The 19,185-nt window shown below is 35.9% G+C and overlaps 1 protein-coding gene across 2 annotated transcripts in view; it reads left to right on the top strand.

Moving 5' to 3' along the window:
• The window catches only part of RABEP1 (rabaptin, RAB GTPase binding effector protein 1), a 119,066-nt gene that overhangs the window by 23,123 nt on the left and 76,758 nt on the right, over nt 1-19,185 (top strand). For both annotated transcript variants that reach the window (XM_063109651.1, XM_063109652.1), the window contains exon 2: nt 10,574-10,702. In XM_063109651.1, coding sequence (XP_062965721.1) covers nt 10,574-10,702 — 129 coding nt within the window. The remainder of the gene's footprint in view (nt 1-10,573; nt 10,703-19,185) is intronic.

The raw sequence follows: 19,185 nt of genomic DNA on the forward strand, positions 1-19,185 counted from the left end.
TTAGTTTTAAAAATTGAGTTTGTTCAAATCAGGACCCAAATAAGGGCCATTCTTAAAGTTGTTTGGTATATCCTGCCTCTCTCCTTTTTCCCTTATAATTTATTTGTAGAAAAAACTCATCCTGTAGAATTTTCACCCGTGGAATTTGCTAATTACACCCCTTTGGTGTTGTTTTCCATGTTCTTCTGCTTTCTATCTTTTCTGTAAATTGGAATTTAGATCTGATATCATGATCAGATCCAGTTTTTTGTTTTTATTCTTGTGGTTGTGTTTTGCTTTCTTAAAAACCATTTCAAGGGCCGGCCCATTGCTCACTTGGGAGAGTGCAGTGCTGATAACACCAAGGCTATAGGTTCGGATCCTATATAGGGATGGCCGGTTTGCTCACTAGCTGAACGTGGTGCTGACAACACCAAGCCAAGGGTTAAGATCCCCTTACCGGTCATCTTTAAAAAAAAAAAAAAACATTTCAGAGTGGTGGTATGTACCTCCGTCAGGAGGCACGTAATGTCTGGTTGTCTCTCTTTTTGAGATGTTAGGACCATTGATGATCATTTATAACATAATACTTTATTAGCTGGAATACTTATAGAAAGAAAATTTTTTCCCATATATTTTGCTGTGGTTTGTGTAGAAGATGGAGAATAAATGCTTGGTACTTTTCCCTTTACCAGTTATCAGAATAATGACTTGGTTTCCTAGAATCCTTCAAAGGTGCCCAATTAGATTTTGTTTTTCTTTGTATACCATCAAGAGCACATGGATATAAATAATATTATGTATTTTACTTCATTGTAGTTATTCTTACTGACTGTATTGGTTTCCTATGCCTGTTGTAACAAATTAGCACAAACAGGATGGCTTAAAATAACAGAAATTTATTGTCTCACAGTTGAGGAGGCCAGAAGTCCAGAATCAGTATCAACGGGCCGAAATCAAGGTGTCAGCAGGGTTGTGCTCCCTCCAGATGCTCAAGGGGAATATCATAGCTGCTGACATTCTTTGGCTACATCACGCTGGTCTCTGCCTCAGTTGTCACATCACCTGTGTGTCTGTGTCAAAACTCCTTCTGCCTGTTTCTTACAAGGGTACATGTTGTTGCATTTAGGGCCCATCCAGATAATCCAGGATAAGCTCTTCTCAAGATCCTTAATATAATCACATCTTTTGCCATATAAGGTAATATTCACAGGTTCTTGGGATGGGGGGTGTTCAGCCTACTGCATCGATATCCAAACTATCCCATTTTTGGCCAATATAGCCTCTTTAAATTAATTCCTATATACTTTGATATAATCCTAATAGATGACAAGATGTTCTGGGCTTATCTTGAATACTTCTCGTCCCAGACCTGGAATCAGTCATTTTTTCCAAGGAGCCCTAGTTCCTTCTAGTGGGCAATGGTATTTAGAGACGACAGTCTGGGTACTAGAAGTGTAGCATGTATTTTTCTTGGCAGTTTTTCTAAAATTACATGTTATTCTCTAACAGGGTACACTGGACATCATTTAATCTTTTATTGATGACTTAGTCATTGTTATGGACATTAGTTTTGATACTGAGCTATAAGCTGGTGACTCCCTAGTGCTCCTGAAATTTCCTTTAAATTCTCGAATTATAATTCAGTTCTAGTCATCATTTTATTTTTGTTTACCTGTGACTCAGTCATCCTTGCTGTCATTGAGGTCTGTTTCTCATTTGCATCTTTTCAGCCTGCTCTCTGTATTTATCTCTAAACTCTGCTTTTTCTGTATCCTTTGTTCTCTGACTCTAGGCAAAACTAAGGGTTATTAGGAGATATAATTGCATCTTACAGAGTATAATATTAAGTCGGATGGGAAGGAAAGTCTACTCAGCTAAGTGTTCAGGAGCATCAGTTTTCATTTCTGTTACGCTTGAAGACTTGGTGCGGGGGGCAGTGTGGTGGTGACACATGGACTGAAACAGAAGAGCTAAAAGTATAAAACTTCAAGGAAAAAAACAGGAAAAAAACTTTGTAAACTTGGGGTTGGAAAAGATTTCATAGATATCACATAAAGCACAAACCATAAAAGAAAAAAAATTGATAAGTTGGATTTCATCAAAATTAAGAACTTCTGCTCATCCAAAAAAACTTAAGAAAATTAAAAGGTAAGTCAGAGACTAGGAGAAAGTACTTGCAAACATACATCTGATAAAAGACTAGTGTCCAGAATACATCTTCTTTTAAACTTATAACTTAATAATAAGACAACCAACTTAAAAAGGGGGCAAAATCTCTGAACATTTCTTCAACAAAGAAGATAGACAGGTGGTAGATGAGCATATGAAAATATGTTCAACATTATTAGTCATTAAGAAAACAAATTAAGGGCCGGCCCTTGGCTCACTCGGGAGAGTGTGGTGCTGATAACACCAAGGCCCCGGGTTCGGATCCTATATAGGGATGGCTGGTTAGCTCACTGGTTGAATGTGGTGTTGACAACATCAAGTCAAGGGTTAAGATCCCTTAACAACAACAACAACAAAAAAATTAAATCCACAGTTAGATGCCACTATGCACTCTCTAGCAGGGCTGCAGTTAAACTGAATAATACCAAGTGTTGGAATGGATGCTGGTGGGAATGCAAAACAGTACAACCACTTTGGAAAACAGGCACACACTTACCATACAACCAAGCAATCCTAAAATGAAAACAGCTTCACACGAAGATTTGCACACAAATGCTTACATCAGATTTACTTAAAGTAGCCAAAAATGGAAAGTGACCCAAACGCCCACTACAAATTGTTGTGTATCCATAAAATGGAATACTTACTATCCAGCAACAAAAAGAGATAGACAAAAGGAATAAAACACAACGTGGGTAAATCTCAAGAGCATACGCTGAGTGAAAGAAGCCAGACACAAAAAATATGATTCCATTTATATGAAATTCTAAAAAAGGCAAAACTACACTGACAAAAAGCAGATCAGCACTGGCGTGGAAGAAGTGGGTTAGGGGTTTAACTGAAGAAGCACATGAAAGAACTTTTGTGGGTAAAAAGTTCCATAACATGATTATAGTGATGGTTACAAAACTGTATGTTTGTGAAAACCCATGGATCTATTAAGTACATGCAAATTATTTTTAAATCAGCTTTATTGAAGTATGAATTTAAAATTGCAAGAATAATTTAGTGCTTAGCAGCAGCAGAAATGACTCCCTCATCAGGCCAATTTTATTATTCTCATAGTAGTTACCCCTACCCAAAATTATATTCTTTAAATACTTGATTCTTTAAGTATTGCTCCTTACTAGAGTATGTGCTCATTGAAAACAGGGACTTTATGTATTCTGCTCATTGCTACATTTCCAACACCTAGAACTGTGTTTGATACATGGAAGGTGTTCAATAAACATTTGCTAACTAAGGGAACAAAAAATGAGCTAGAATAATGAAAACCCACTGAAGAATAAACTATGGACTTTAGTTAGGAATAATGTATCAGTATTAATTCATTAATTTTGATAAATGTACCACACTAGTATATGATGTCATTAACAGAAGATAGGGGCATAAGTCAGGATTTTAAAAGATAGCAAGGACCTGAAGAAACAAATGAGAGAAGAGTATTCCACATGGAACAAAGACAAAAAAAGTGAAGCAATAATGCGTATCTTCCTAAGAGCAAGCGAGGAAATATCTCTGATTTAGTTAAAACTGGAAACTTTCCCCACATAAGCATAGAAGTCTCCTCTTGGTTCCTTCTTGAGTTGTGCTTTCCAGTATGGTATAGCAATGTGCATAGGATCTAGGAACAGAAAAAGGACATTAGGTAAAAATTAAGGAAATCTGGATATGGTAGTCACATACGGCTATTGCACTCTTGAAGTGTTTCTGAATTGAGATGCACTAAGTGTGAAATATGTATGGAATTTTTAAGACTTTAGTACAAAGAGAAATCTAAAATATCTCATTAATAATTTTTATATTACATGTAGCAATTACAACATTTGGAATATACTGGGGCAGATAATTATTAAAATTAACATCCATAAAAAGTACATGAATGTTCATAGTGGCATGATTCTTAAATAGTCCAGAAAAGGAAACAAATGTGGTGAATGGATAAACAAAATATGGTATATCCATCCAATAGATTATTATTTGTCCATGAAAAGGAAATACTGATACATGCTTCAAGATGGATGACCCTTGAAAACATTATGCTTTTTGGAAAAAGCCAGACACAAAAGGCCACATAATTATATGATTCCATTTATATGAAATGTCCAGAATAGGAAAATCCATAGAGACAAAAAGTAGATTAGTGGTTGCCAGGGGCTGGGGGAGGGAGGAATGGGGAATTATGAACCTGAACAGTTAAATTCTGAAACTGTTAATAGTAACTATCATTTGAGTACCTGTTTTATGCAAGTTATTTTTGTATGATGCTATCTCTAATCCTCACAACATGGGTGTCATCTTCAAACTTTGGAAAGGTTAAGCTACTTCATATAACGAAAAGTTTGGGTTGAAGAACAAGTTTCTCTAACTCCAAAACTGTAGACACCTTACCTTTGAATTTTAGTAAGGCATTCAACTACAGTGTTCATGAAATCATGGATAAGATGAAGAAATGTGATTTGGTACTAAGGATGATTGGGGTGAATTTGTAACTAATAGAACAGTCTTTCTAATATGTCATTATCAAGATGATATACGAAAGGGCTCAATCTTTAGTCCTAACATATAACTTTGGGAGTTTTTTTGGTGGCTGGCTGTTAAGGGGATCTGAACCCTTGACCTTGATCTAACAACACTGCACTCTAACCAAGTGAGCTAACTGGCCAGCCCCTAACTTATAACTTTGTAAAACAAAAACAGCAACAAAAAACCAACCCATAACATGGTTAAAACTGGACTAGACTAGGTTTAGGTTGGAAGGAGCCTTGACTTAATGGCAGTTCAAATGGAAAGGATTTAAGGATAGAGTTACATAATGTTAGTCTTATGGGATAACAATAATAATGTGGAATTGTGGCCAAAAAAGCGAGGGCAAATTTACTGTACATTGTTAAGAGTATAGTCCCCTGAAGAACGGAGATAATGTTTCTACTAGACTCTGTGCTGGTATCGTGTTTAGGTCAGAGTGTCATATAGAATTTTGACTAACTTCAGTATGAGGGGAGAGCAAATGGAAAAATGAAGAATTTACAAATTACTGAATGGTTAGGAGATATTTCATCTGGAGAAGAAAAGAGGGTGCGAAATGTTAGATATTAGACATTTTTGTCTCTTATTCTAGAACTAAAATCTCTAAGGAAGAAGATTTAGGGTCATGTTATTAAAAACTGCTATTTGTAATAGTTTAAGATGATCAGTTGTCCAAAGAAAGGGTGGGAGTATAATCTAAAATTGTCTCATCAGTGGAATTGGCTGCTCTGTAAGGCATTGAACTCATTTATCAGATTTGTGTTCATGTGGAAGCCACATGATCACCTGTCTGTGATACTGTAGTAATCAGTTCCTGCTTGAATTAGGAATTGGTTGTTCAAACTATTTTGACCTCTGTCTACAATAAGAAACACAGTTTTCATTGCAAACCTGTCTAAACATATGAATATCTAAAATAGAAATCTGATGAAACAACATGTGCTCATATTAATGTGGTGCTAATGTTTTCTATTGTATTTCATTATTTTAAAAAAAGCAGGTTGTTAATCACTAAATTGATTTAACAGTTCACTAATGGGTTGTGACTTAGTTTGAAATACACTGGACTAGAAAAAAATCTCTAAAATCCTTGCAACACTATGATCCTGTTATTGTTCCTACTCAACTAATAATGTAGAACTAAAAATTAGACAAGAAAATTCCACACTGCAGATTCCTGGAAGCTACTGATTTTTTTTTTTTTTTTTTTTTAAAGATGACTGGTAAGGGGATCTTAACCCTTGACTTGGTGTTATCGGCACCACGCTCTCCCAAGTGAGCCAACCGGCCATCCCTATATAGGGATCTGAACCCGTGGCCTTGGTGTTATCAGCACTGCACTCTCCCAAGTGAGCCACAGGCCAGCCCCTGAAGCTACTCATTTTGATCATCAACCCCCAGAGAGGTTGAAAATCAGAAAATATTCTTGTGTACTTTGATTTTCCCACTGCCACCCTTGCCACCCCTGCCATCTCCTCCCCAATCAGGCTTTACCATTGTTTCTTCTTTCTACTTAATCCTTCTTTTACCCTTTTGAAGAATCTCTTAAGTAGTTTTTCATTATCTTATTTTCCCCCTTAATAGTTAATGCCAGTTTGTTCTTTCACTTAATGTTTTTCCTGGATTCCTAATAACTTCTTCAGGTAGTTTTACATAAACACCTAATCTTTAGGTAAGAAGTAATTAATTGGCTTTCTTATTTGAAACCCATCATCTTAAGTGTTATCCTCTAGCTGAATTATTATGACACCTAATTGCTTTAAAAGAGTTGCAAAAATAAATAAATAAATAAATAAGATTTTTCACATCGATTCACAGAAGGCTGTGAAATTGTTCTGTGTAAACTTCTTAGGTTATTCAGTTTTAGAACAGGTTTATATGAGTAAGTGGAAAGGGAAAAGGGAGCATTTTCTTATAGTTGCTAAAGTTAGGTATCTTTGGGATTATATAAAGTAAAATGGGATTATGTGAAGTGGAATGAAAACTTTCTGTTGTACTTAGGAGTTGTGATTATCTTTACTGTTATGGAAAAACTGATGCCCAAATGCCACATCTATTTGATCTAATATTGTAAAGTGATTGGTAGGTAGTATTAACCTAATTCCTGCCTGTGGATTGCTGTTTGTGATGAATATTCTCTATCTAGTTATGTCTAATTACTATAGACCCACCCACTCTACTTTCTCTGACCCTCCCTTCCTCTTTGAGGCATGCTGTTATTATGGATTTGTTTAAATGTGATCCTAATCAAAGCACAATTTAGTTGGTAGGTTACAAGCAAATAATAATCACTTTCACTAATTCCTAGAAAAGTCTGGAGGTATGAGCTTTAGAGCACAGAGAGAAGGTAGCTTGCTAGGTGGAAAGCCACTTCTGAAACAGAAGAGATTATTATTATTTTTTTAAAGTTTATTTTAGCAAATTGCTAGTCCTGGGAAAATTAGGTGTAGTTTAAAAATGATTATTTTGTGGGTTAAGATATCTTAAGACCATTGAAATAAATTATGTGCACTTTTTATGAATGCAGAGATTGAGGTGGAATGATAAAATTATAATCATGAAAACACAGAAAAAGGTAAAGCATTTATTTCTTTTTAATTCAAATCTAATCAATATAATTTACGCTTTTAATTATCAGAGAGGCCATCATTTGGTATATTCTTTCCAGTCTTTTTTCTGTATATTTTTTGTATAGCTCATATTGTGCTGTATATAATTTTCTATCATGTTCTTTTTATTTTAATATACTTTTTCTGGCTTGATGTTATTCCATTAAATGGATGTACGTATCATACTTAATAGGTTCATTTTAAGACCCAGTGATACACGAGTTAAGACTCCTGAGTTTCAAGAACCGTTCTGATTCTTTGTTCAAATAGATGTTTTCTTGGATCTTGAATATCTTTAAATGAAAATATTTTGACCTAGACTGCTTTTTTTCCTTCTCCTATTGCGTATGTCTCATCAGATTTAGTACAATGTTCTTCTTGTTAGAAGAATGTAGTAGTAGGACACAGCTTGGGACTTAAAAGTATTTTTAGATTATGGCATGTTCTCTCATTCATATCAAAATTAGGGAAAGAGATTTATCTACAAATTATTAGGTCTTCTATTTATTTACCCTAATATTTTTTTCTTTTTCCTTTCTTTCTGTATTGCTGTTGCTTAATTCAGACATTTTGACTAAGTGATAGAGTAATTTTTCCTTTTGGATGTCAAGCATTAAAGGTAGCCATTTTATTAGATAGTTTTCCCCTTTTTCTTGTTACTCAAATGAAGGTAACAATATATGGAATGTGTGGAATGGTTAATGGAGGTTGAGACACGGATACCCTAAGCTGCTAAATTTCAGAAGTGTTAATACTGTTGAAGGTTGGTATGAACACTAATTAATTTGTCCATGATGCTGTGAAGATACCTAGTAATAGGGAAGGGTATGAGTTGGAAGTCTAAACATGGAACTGAGTCAGAATCATGAGGTTGGAAGTGACTTCTGGTCTTTTCTGGCTACATATAAAGTCACTTGATCACTCTGCTTTTTATCTTTATTCGTTAAATAAATAGTACTAGTTTATTAATAAAAGCTGACGTTAGTCAAATTTTTCTATATGCCGCCCTAAGTACTTTTTATATGAACTGTTAGCTAATTATTGTGAACTGTTCATCACCATTAGAAAAATAATAAAACATTTCGTGTGATGAGAACTATTTTTAGTGTGATTTGTGGTTGGTTGCTAAAGCATTAGGATATGTTTGTAAACTTTCCTGTTGTCTTTCAGGGTGAATTGATTTTTCTTGATGTAGCATTAAAGGCATTCTTGTAAAAAGCAGTTATTTTGGTTTTTAATGTATTATAGAATTGGCAGTATGTTAGAAGTACTTGAGGTGGATTATTACTTTTTTTAATTAAAAAAAAAAAAAAATCCACGAGGGCTGGCTAGTTAGCTCAGTTGGTTAGAGCACCAAAGTCAAGGGTTTGGATCTCTGTACCAGCCAGCCACCAAACAAAACAAAACAAAACAAAACAAAACAAAAAAACCAAATGAGAGTAATTACTCCACACATCCTCAAAGGGATCACGATTCCTGGGATTGAGAACTATTCTGAAGCCAGGAGAGAGACAGTCAGACTTGTGGGTGTGGACTAGGTCTGTACTGTGGGTCAGAGCCTTGATGGGGTTGAGAGTAGTGGAAATGCACTTAATCTTGGCTGCGTTTTTGTTTTTGTTGATTCATTCTCCTCCATTCCTAAATATAAATATAATAATGTTGAGTAGCATGGGCATTTTGTACATGCACGTGCATGCATGTGTGCATTTTGGTAGGAGGGAGGAGTGGGGGGATATAGTTGTTATTGAAAAGTAAGAACAGAGGAATCTTTTTTCTCCTTTCTTGATTCCCCAGAGCCCTTCCCTACGCCTGCAGTAATCAATAGGTACTGGTAATATTAAAGTGTTAGTAGTAAAGGTGTTTAATTTATTTAACAATTAGATTTTAACAACAACAACAAAAAAACGCCAGTAGAAATAGGACAGAGAAATTTTCTTTCATGATTTCAAATGCTAAATAAGAGATAACTTGCACATTTCCCTTCTCAGTTGATTCCCTATCCCTCTTTTTCATGAAAAGTTATCAAGCCTTCAGTTGAATAGATGTCATTGCTTTGACCTAAAGACCCTAGGTATTTGTTCCTCAAGATGACTCCTTACCTTTAATGACATGGAACTCAAAGCAGCAGTTATTTTCCTCTTTCTGCCGTGGATTGCACTGATACTATTAAATCTGTACTGAGGCCAGTCTGGAGATGTTATGGGAATGAACAAATACGTATTGGTTTTAGTTTATTATTTATTGTGAAAGGAGTATATGAGTATATCCTCATTGTAGCGAACTTTGAAAAGCATATGGAAGAAATTAATTAGCCATAATTCTATTACCCATCAATAAATCATTGGTACACTTTTTCCAGACTTTTTTCTTTGCATTATAAAATCAACTTTCGATTAAATTGAATGATGGGTTGGGGGAAGGTATGGCCTTCAAAGATAATCTCGGATCTTTGTTAAAATTGTAAGCAAATCATCATTTTCTGGGGTGGCTGATTAGGACTGGTAGATATCACCTGAAGGGATAACTAAAGTCATAGCTTTAAGGCTAGGTTGCTGTTGGGGCAAAGGAGGAGGTTAAGGGTTTGGACTTCCCACCCTGTGCTTTAACCAAAAGAGCTTGGCCAGGGTAGGCAGTAATCAGCTGTGGCCAAATTAGAGTGCCCCTAATGTAAAAAATATGTCCCAGTCCCTGCCACACCATGATCAACATTAATCTGAAAACTAGATAATCTTCCAGTAATTGAGAGTTCATATAGAATGTACAGTTCTATATGAATGGGTTTTTGATATTTCAGTATAATGATAATGGATCATTTTGCATTGGAAGAATAGTTCAGGCTCATATGGCTACCCTAATCAGGGAACCTATTAGATTTTGCTCATAACACTTGAAATAGGAAATTACAGGATTGGTAGTGGGTTCATTTGTGGGATAAATAGCTCAAATAATCTAATCTTTAACAATTCTGTAAGTGCATTGACATCCTGTCAGTTGTACAAAGAAACTTTAGAAGCTCTTTTTTGGGGGGAAACTGGCCTTATTTGATACTCTGTTCTGTATATATGCTGTTTCAATTTACATGACTCATTCACAGTTTGTGTTTTAAGTCTAATAGATGTCTTACTATTTTTAAAATTAGAATTTCCTAGAGTATAGTAGATCTTTGGAAGAAGCTTGAATACTCGTTTCATGTATAGTAATGTGCAGCTGGAATACTAATTTATTCTTGTAACTTGATTCATAAATAAAAGTTATTAGTTGGTAACTAGTATTTTTTTTTCCAGTTTCTCTTCAGCAACGGGTAGCAGAATTGGAAAAAATTAATGCAGAATTTTTACGTGCACAGCAGCAGCTTGAGCAAGAATTTAATCAAAAGAGAGCAAAATTTAAGGAGTTATATTTGGCTAAAGAGGGTAAGTACATAAATTTATCCCCGTCCCTGTACTAAAATTGCCTTAAAATGTTAAGTTTCTTGGTAATACGGTGTTAATTTTAAATAACCTTGTTTTTATTTGTACTTATATTTTATAACAAAAGAATACTACTTAGAGGCTAGGGTTAAGAATGGAATTGAAAAACAAGTTGAAAAATGCATTATTCAGATCTTTCTTTTTTTTAATTTAAAAAAAATTTAAAAACTTTTTTTGCACCTGGCCTGTATGGGATCTGAACCCTTGACTTTAGGGTTACAACGCTGTGCTCTAACCAGCTGAGCTGACCTGCCAGCCCAGATTTGTCCTTTTTCTTTGACCTTAGTGTTGATATTTGATATGGTAGGCTGCATAGTCATGAGACATGAGACTTTCAGTGCTCTTAGCACTTGAGAGTACAGTCCTGGACAAATCAGGACTGTTGGCATTCTAATAATAGCTTTAGCAATGTTATATTAAAATTGACATTTCATGGAATTAATGCAACAAATGTATAGTTATTTATCGATAAATAGTTGTTTAATAACCACCATGAGGCAGATATTATGCTTAGGTGCTGAGTATACAGACGAAGTAAGATTCATGTGGTTCTTTAACTTGATTGAATTCAATTGAGGAAAATAGATGTTAAGTAAGCGTGTGATGGTTTGTTAAAAAGGAAAATGTGTAAGTAATATACATGAGAGAATATGATGGGGGAACTAATTCGAGGATCAGGGAAGGGGTTTACATTCTGAGTATTGACCTAGAATAGTAGGGATATGGTTTCCACAGTCCTCTAGACCAGCAGTTCTCAAAGTGTGATTTTGGAACAGCAGCATCACCATCCTGGGAAAGTTGTTAGAAATGCAAGTATTTGGGTCCCACTGCAGATTTACTGAATCAGAATTTCTGGGATTAGGTTTTTTTTTTTTTTTAAATACTGCTTTAGTCTAGAACAGTGGCTCTCAAACCTTAACATGGATAGAAATCAGCTGGAGAGCTTGTTAAACTACAGTATGTTTCAGTGGGGCCCATGAATTTGCATTTCTAATAAGCTCTTAGGTAATTCCATTTACTACTAGTCCAAGGACCACAGTTTGAGAACCTCTGCTCTTGACTAATAATCATCCAACTTTTTAATTTAAGTACTCCATAAAATATTTATATACTTATATATCTCTCACACATTTTAAAATTGATGTTTAAAATTTTTTAAGTTTAAAAAGATGTGAAGGATATCATTGTCAGTACTTAGAGGTTAAAGTAAATTAAAACTTTATGTTTTTGAGGGCAGGCCTGTGGCTCACTTGGGAGAGTGTGGTGCTGATAACACCAAGGCCACAGGTTCGGATCCCTATGTAGGGATGGCCAGTTAGCTCACTTGGGAGTGCATGGTGCTGACAACACCAAGTAAAGGGTTAAGATCCCCTTACCAGTCATCTTTAAAAACAACAACAACAAAAACTTTATGTTTTTAAACACATTTAGTGGAATCAAAATATAGTAATTTAATATCCATCACCTTCCATTTAAAAACAAGTAATACATGAATAAGCTCTTTAGCAGAAATTTTACGTTGTCTTCCTCCTTGAGCTGGGTTTTCTTTTTCACATCTCTCTTAGAATTTTATTCTTAAAAGTGGTTCTGAAACCTTAATGTGCATCAGAATTAAAGTTAAGGTTTGTTAAAACAAACATTGCTGGTCCCCACCCCCAGAGTTTCTGATTCACTAGGTCTGTGGGATCCCAGAATTTGCATTTTTGGCAAGTTACCAGGTGATGATGATGTTTTTGGTTCATGGACCATACTTTGACAACCACTGGCCTAAAGTAAAAAATTTCTTCTGTACTGAAATATTATTATAATTATTAGAAGTACACAATTGATAACACTTATATTTTAACACATTTTAAAAAATAATTATTAAAATGTAAAAATTATTGGAAATAGGCTGGCTGGTTAGCTCACGTGGGGGAGTGTGGTGCTGGTAACACCAAGATCACAGGTTTGGATACCTCTACCAGCCAGCTAGACCCCACGCAACCCACCCAAAAAAAGGGAAATGCAGCTCTTTCCATTTAAGAGATATATTGGGTCTCCCAATTAAGTCATTAATCTCTGGATGAATATTATTTACTGCTGGAAAAAGATAAGTTTCAGCATCAATTCTATCGCAGTTTCTTTTGTTTTTGTTTTTTTAGACAAATATAAATTGTGAGAACCCTTGGTCTTATAAATAAGTAGGTAGAGATAGAAGGAGCTTTATTATCGCAATTATTATTCAATTCTCCTAACTCTTTCTGAATTAGATGTTAAATTACATAGTGGTTTAGCGTCAGAATATTTTTATCCTATCATCTAACAACTCAATTAGGTCTTCCTTCATTTTTGCTGAAAGCAGACTTACAATCACCTGACCTGCCAAAAGATTTGTTACACAATTATTAGTAATCCACTTTTGTTACTGACACTGATATTTTAAATCATCCCTCTAGTTTGATACCTCAAAGAAGTTTTTATGCAACAGGGCAGTGAACCGTTGTCAAATTCAGGATGGGGGAAAAGCTGTTGAAGACCACCACTCTTGAGTGGTATTATTCAGACTATAGGTCTGAAGAAATGAAAATGGCCATGACACTCTCTTTTTTGGTGGCTGGCCAGCACAGGGATGTGAACCCTTGACCTTGGTGTTATCCACACCGTGCTCTAAACACCTGAGCTAACCAGCCATCCCCGTACCTCTTATTTCTGAGTTGTGTTATTAATTGCAGTTTTATGTTTCTGAATTAAACGGTTTTTAATGTGGATTAGTTCAAAAAGACATTTGTAATGGTAAATAAAATTGCTTTAATGACATATAGACCAAATAAATAATCTCTTGTGGACTACTGTATTTTTACTGTCTGAAGTTCTCAGTAAACTTAAGTTGACCATAGAGAACAGTTGAGGTAACTTCTTCAAAATTTCAGGGACTATTTTTATCCTTTCTGAGAGTTTTTGGTGGCATTCCTTAAAAAAAACACATAGTGTTTAAAAGGTCAGTGCTGATTATTTAGTTTATCTTGGCTGTTTGCCTGTATCATAATAAAATAAAATTTAAAGATTTTCTATAAAATAGGAGCTTATATTATTGCATCAACCATGAAGTCTAAACCTAGTCTTTTATGATAGTTTCAGGTGTTAACAGTATATGCCATGGTTTTGATATGCTCAGGAGTCTTTGTTTTATGTTTTAGCAAACCAGGTCAAGGTTACCCCAGAAGTTCAAACACTGTTTTTCTTCCCAGTAGGAATAGCTTTTGCTTTGGTGTAGTAATAGCTGTGTTTGCATTTATTTGGAGAATAGTTGAAATATAAATGGAAAAAGCAATGAGAAATGCTCATAAAAGACCTGATTTCCTTTTGACTCATCTTACTGCCTGTCCTTGCCTTAGTACCCATTCTTTTCCCAGCTGACTTCAACTTGGAATGTTATAAATATTTCTGAAAGTTTTGTTGCTTTTTGTTGAACTTGAAAAAAGTATTTTCTGAGTTATTGTTCCTTCTTTAACCAACTTCAATACAAAGCTTGGCACTGCAGCAGGGTTTGTGTTTTGTGTTTTGAAAATCCTTAGTCTTGGGCAATGAGTAAGAGCCTGTTACGTGAGTCACCAAACAAAAGGCCATAGAGTTCTCAATTTGAAGGAAAATAGTAGAAATAGAGCTCATTTTAATCACCAGAAGACAGTGAAATTTTCTAGTGGTGTTCAAAAGGACTTTATATGTGGTCATAATTTATATAAAGCTCTGATGCTAACTAACCAGAATTTCAATAGTGAAAATCTGGGTTTATAAAGCTATTTGTGGTTCAGATGCCATAAACTTGCATTTAGATATGGAAATGAAATAAGAGTGTATTCAGAAAATTAAGAATTAAAAACCATTAGAAACCTTGGAAACAAAATATAAAAAGTGAAATAAGGTTAAAAAGTGGTTTAAACTATGGACAGGACACAGAGGTTTTAGCAGATTAGAAAAGAGTGTTGAGGAGCTCTCCCTCCTAGTGAGACAAAGAGAGTTTGACAGATATCAAAGACCATACCAATACATAGAGGATGAATTGAGAGCCTCCAACACACATCTAAAAAGAGTTCCAGGAAAAGAGAATGGGTGGAATAGTAGAGAATATTTGAGAAGAAAATAACAGATTTTATGAGCTTTCAATTTAAAGAAAATGTGAGTTCTTGGGAGGAGGGAGATGGGGGATAGGGAGAGATTGGACAAGGGGCATAAAGAATAAGTACAATTTGTAACAATATATATACTAGTAATATTGATTTGATCAACATATGTCAACATTGAATCTCCAAAATATAACCAATTATGATTCAATAAAAATAAAAAAAATTTTAAAAAAAGAAAATATGAGTTCTCAACATAAATACTGAGTATCAAGCAGGATAAATAACAGTAAATTCATACCTTGACACATCTTAAACAGTAGAACATAAAGAATGAAAAGAAAATGTTAAAAGCTACCAGAGGGAAGAAGCAATTACACTAACAGGAGTTAACACATAAGCACAGTAGGTATCAGAAAATGAAAATCTTCAGTCTTCAAAGTGCAGAGAAAAAATAATTGTCAACCTTAGATTTTACATGCAGCTAAATTATTCAAGACTGAGGGCAAAACATATTTCAGGTATACAAAAACTAAGAGTATTTATTACTTACATAATCACTAAAAGAACTAGCAGAGATAATACATGAGAAATTGATAAGTGAACAAGAGAAATTGATAAGTGAACAAATGGGAGGTACTCAAATAGTCTATCAGTCCAAGAAACAAAATATGTCCTTCGTTTATATTCATACAGAATACTTAAAAATTTTTTAGTACATCTCGAAGGCTCAACGTATTTCAGAATCAAAATACCTATTATGTTTTCTTATCTAATGCAGTTTGAAATATTTTAAACAAATGTAAATATGTTTTTTGTTAATTTGGAAACTAAGAATGCATTTCTAAATAGTTCTTACTTTAAGAAGCTAATTACAATGGAGATTGCAAAATACTGAGAATACAATAAAGATACATGTGGGATGCAGCTAAAACAGTACTTTGAAAGTAAGTTTAATTTATTCAAATTAATTCATTAGTAGTCATAAGAAGTTGAAAATAAATGATCTAAGTGTTCAACTCTAGAAGCTAGAAAAAGTGAACCCAAAGAAAATACAAGAAAGGAAATAATAATAGAAAATAATGGAAGGGCTGGCTGGATAGCATAGTTGGTTAGAGTGTGGTGTTAAAACACAAGATCAAGGTTTTGTATACCTATACCAGCCAGCTGTCAAAAAAAAAAAAGATAGAAAAGATTAATAATGTAGAAAATAAAGTAGCAATTAAGCTCAGTAAAATAAAAAAAAACAAACATCTTCTGGAAGAAACTAGTAAAGACAAAATTAAAAGGGTACTTAATTACTGGAGTATTTCTATGCCAAAAATCTTGGAAATTTAGGTAAAATGAATAATTTCCCAGGAAATTTGAGTTAACCAGAATTACCCCAGACAGAAAACCTGAATAAACCAGTAACCATAGAAGAAACTGGATCAATCAAATATAGTTCTTTACAAAAAATGCCACAGGCTTAGGGGCATTTTATTTATTTATTTATTATTTAAAATTTTTTTTACTAATATTATTATTATTATTATTATTATTATTATTATTATTATTATTTTAAAAGATGACCGGTAAGGGGATCTTAACCCTTTACTTGGTGTTGTGAGCACCACGCTCAGCCAGTGAGCGAACCGGCCATCCGTATATGGGATCCGAACCCGGGGCCTTGGTGTTCCCAGCACCACACTCTCCCGAGTGAGCCACGGGCCGGCCCACTAATATTATTTTTTAACATTCTGTGATGTTGTGGAGCAGTTGGGAGGGAGGAGGAGAGGGGAAAGGAGAAAGAAATGGGATGGAAGAAGGAGGAAGGAGGAGGGGGTGGGATTGATGCCGTGGCACCCCCCTCATACCCACAGGGGAGATCAGGGGGCTTCCAGTGGTGGCTTGGTTATTTCCAGGCTGGGTGTAGATGTCAGGGGTGTGGCAAAAGCCCTTGCTCCCTACCACCCCAGCACGGGAACCCAGGGCCCTTCTTGTTGTGGCTTGGTGGTTGTTGCTGGGATGGTTGCACATGTTGTGGGGGGTGTGGCTGAAGCATGAGGTCCCCCACTGCCCATGCTTGCGAGAGCCCAGGATGCTTCCTCTGGCAGCTCGTGGTTATCACTGGGCTGGTTGCAGGTGTTGGGGTGCATGGCCAAGACCCTCAGCCCCACACTGCCCCAGATTGGGAGAGCCTGGGCCGTTTTCTGCGGCAGCTTGGTGTTCTTCGCTGGGCTGATTGTGCGTGTCAGGATGTGGCCGAGGTCCTTGGACCCCACCCTTGGGACTGGTTGTGGGTGTCGGAGGTCATGGCTGAGGTCCCCAGCCCTCCCCCCTTTCTGGCTTGGTACCCAGGGGACTTCCAGTCCTTCTGGGTGTTATAGGTGTTTTTTGGTGAAGTGAGACCTTTACTAGTTAATATCAAACTGTGTCTCTGGTTGTGGGTACTTTGTTTTTTCTTTCAGTTCTGTGTTGGATTATGTGCTGTTCCCACCACTTCACCTCTGTGCTGGAACTAATTTGTTGTCCTTTGCTTACTTCTAAAATGGGTGAACTTCCTATGGGAACCAGTACTTGAGCCCTGTGGTTGAGCTAAATTGCTCCTTTGCTGCTGATTCCGTGTGGAAGGCTTTTTGTGCAGCTCAGGTTATAATGGTTGACTTTGTAGGTACTTCCAGGTCTAGTGAGATCCAGTGCACCTAGGTTGTGTAGAAACACTGGTCTGGGTCATCAAACTACACCCCTTGCAATTCTATATTCCTGACCAGTCTCCTCCGAGTGGTCCTATGCTGATTTGGGGGCCAGATCAGCTGTCCTTGCTGTGCCCCAGTGTTCCCCCAGTGGGCCTGTCTCCCCCACAGCCTGTGCTCCAAACACTTCCCATTGGATGGGCTGTGCTCCATTCCCTTGTGATGACTCAGTGGCCTCTGAGTGGCTCCTTTTCTCAGTTGTTCTGGCTCCTCACTCCTATGTGGTTCCACAGGAACACTATTAGTGGTCTTGCTGGCCTGGGCACCACCAAATCCCTCTTCTTCCCTGCCGCCTCCAAGCAACTTCATCTGAAGGGCACAGCTGCAGCTTTTGCCAGCTCCTGCTCTGTGTGCTCAGCAGCTGCAGCCTGGAAATGGCCGGGATTCGAAAGGTCGGAGTGGTTCTTTCTTTCTCTCATCGTGGATTCTCCTGCCTTCATGTACTCCACAGGTCTCTCCTCCTTTTCCCCTGAGTTCTAGTGACCCCAGCTTGGCTGTCATTGCTTTTTTGTAGTTGTAAACTGGTTGATTTGTGGGAGAGAGTGACCCTGGGACCGTCTATTCTACCATCTTGACTGGAACTCCTTAGGAAGTTTTATAGACAAATTTTGTTAACTTTCTAATGAACAAGTAGTTCCTATCTTTTATATACTATGTCAGAAACAAGAGAGAGCAAGCTATCCAGTTCATTTCATGGGGTTAGTAGTATAACGTTGCTACCCAAACAGGAAGCACTAGTGCTAGTATAATAATAGAGCAATATCATTTATGATCATAGACTTTAAAATCCTAAATAAAATTTAACTTTAGTAGAGTGTTAGAAAATAGTATATCACGACCAAGTGGAAGTGCATACTAGGAATGCAATGTTAAATAAAATTTAACACCCATTAGTAGTATAAACTCTTAGCAACTAGGAACTGAAGGGGAAATACTTGAGCATGTAAAATGAGATAAGAAGGCCAGTTATCAGTGCTTTAATTCATTATTGTAGTAGAGATTCTTCTAGCCAATGCAATAAAATAAAAACAATTGAGTTATAAAAATTGGAAAGTTAAGCACAGTTTTGTTTCTATGAGGAGGCCATATTATGATTGAAGAATTAATTATTCAGTCCTATTATTGAATACAGTTGGCCCTCTGTATTTACAGGTTCCACATCCATGTACTCAGAAGAAAACCCAAATACAATAATAAAAAGATACAGATTAAAAAAACAATACAGTATAACAACTGTTTACTTTACATATACATTGTATTAGGTATTATAAGTAATCTAGAGATGATTTTAACATATATGGGAGGATGTGTGTAGATTATGTACAAATTACTATGCCATTTTATATAAGGGATTTGAACATCCATGGGTTTTGATATCTGTAGTCCTGGAACCAGTCAGATACTCAGGGATGAGTATATATTGTAATACTACCTTATTATTGAATATTAAATATTATTCAGTATGAAAAAATTAACAGTACTACCTCAGAAACTTTTATAAAAAATATACTGGAGGGGACACTTCCCCACTCATTCTGTGAGGCTAGTATTACCTTGATACCAAAACCAAAAAAGACATCACAAGAAA

The sequence above is a fragment of the Cynocephalus volans genome, chromosome 10 (genome assembly GCF_027409185.1).
Source record: "Cynocephalus volans isolate mCynVol1 chromosome 10, mCynVol1.pri, whole genome shotgun sequence".
Classification (NCBI taxonomy): Eukaryota; Metazoa; Chordata; class Mammalia; order Dermoptera; family Cynocephalidae; genus Cynocephalus; species Cynocephalus volans.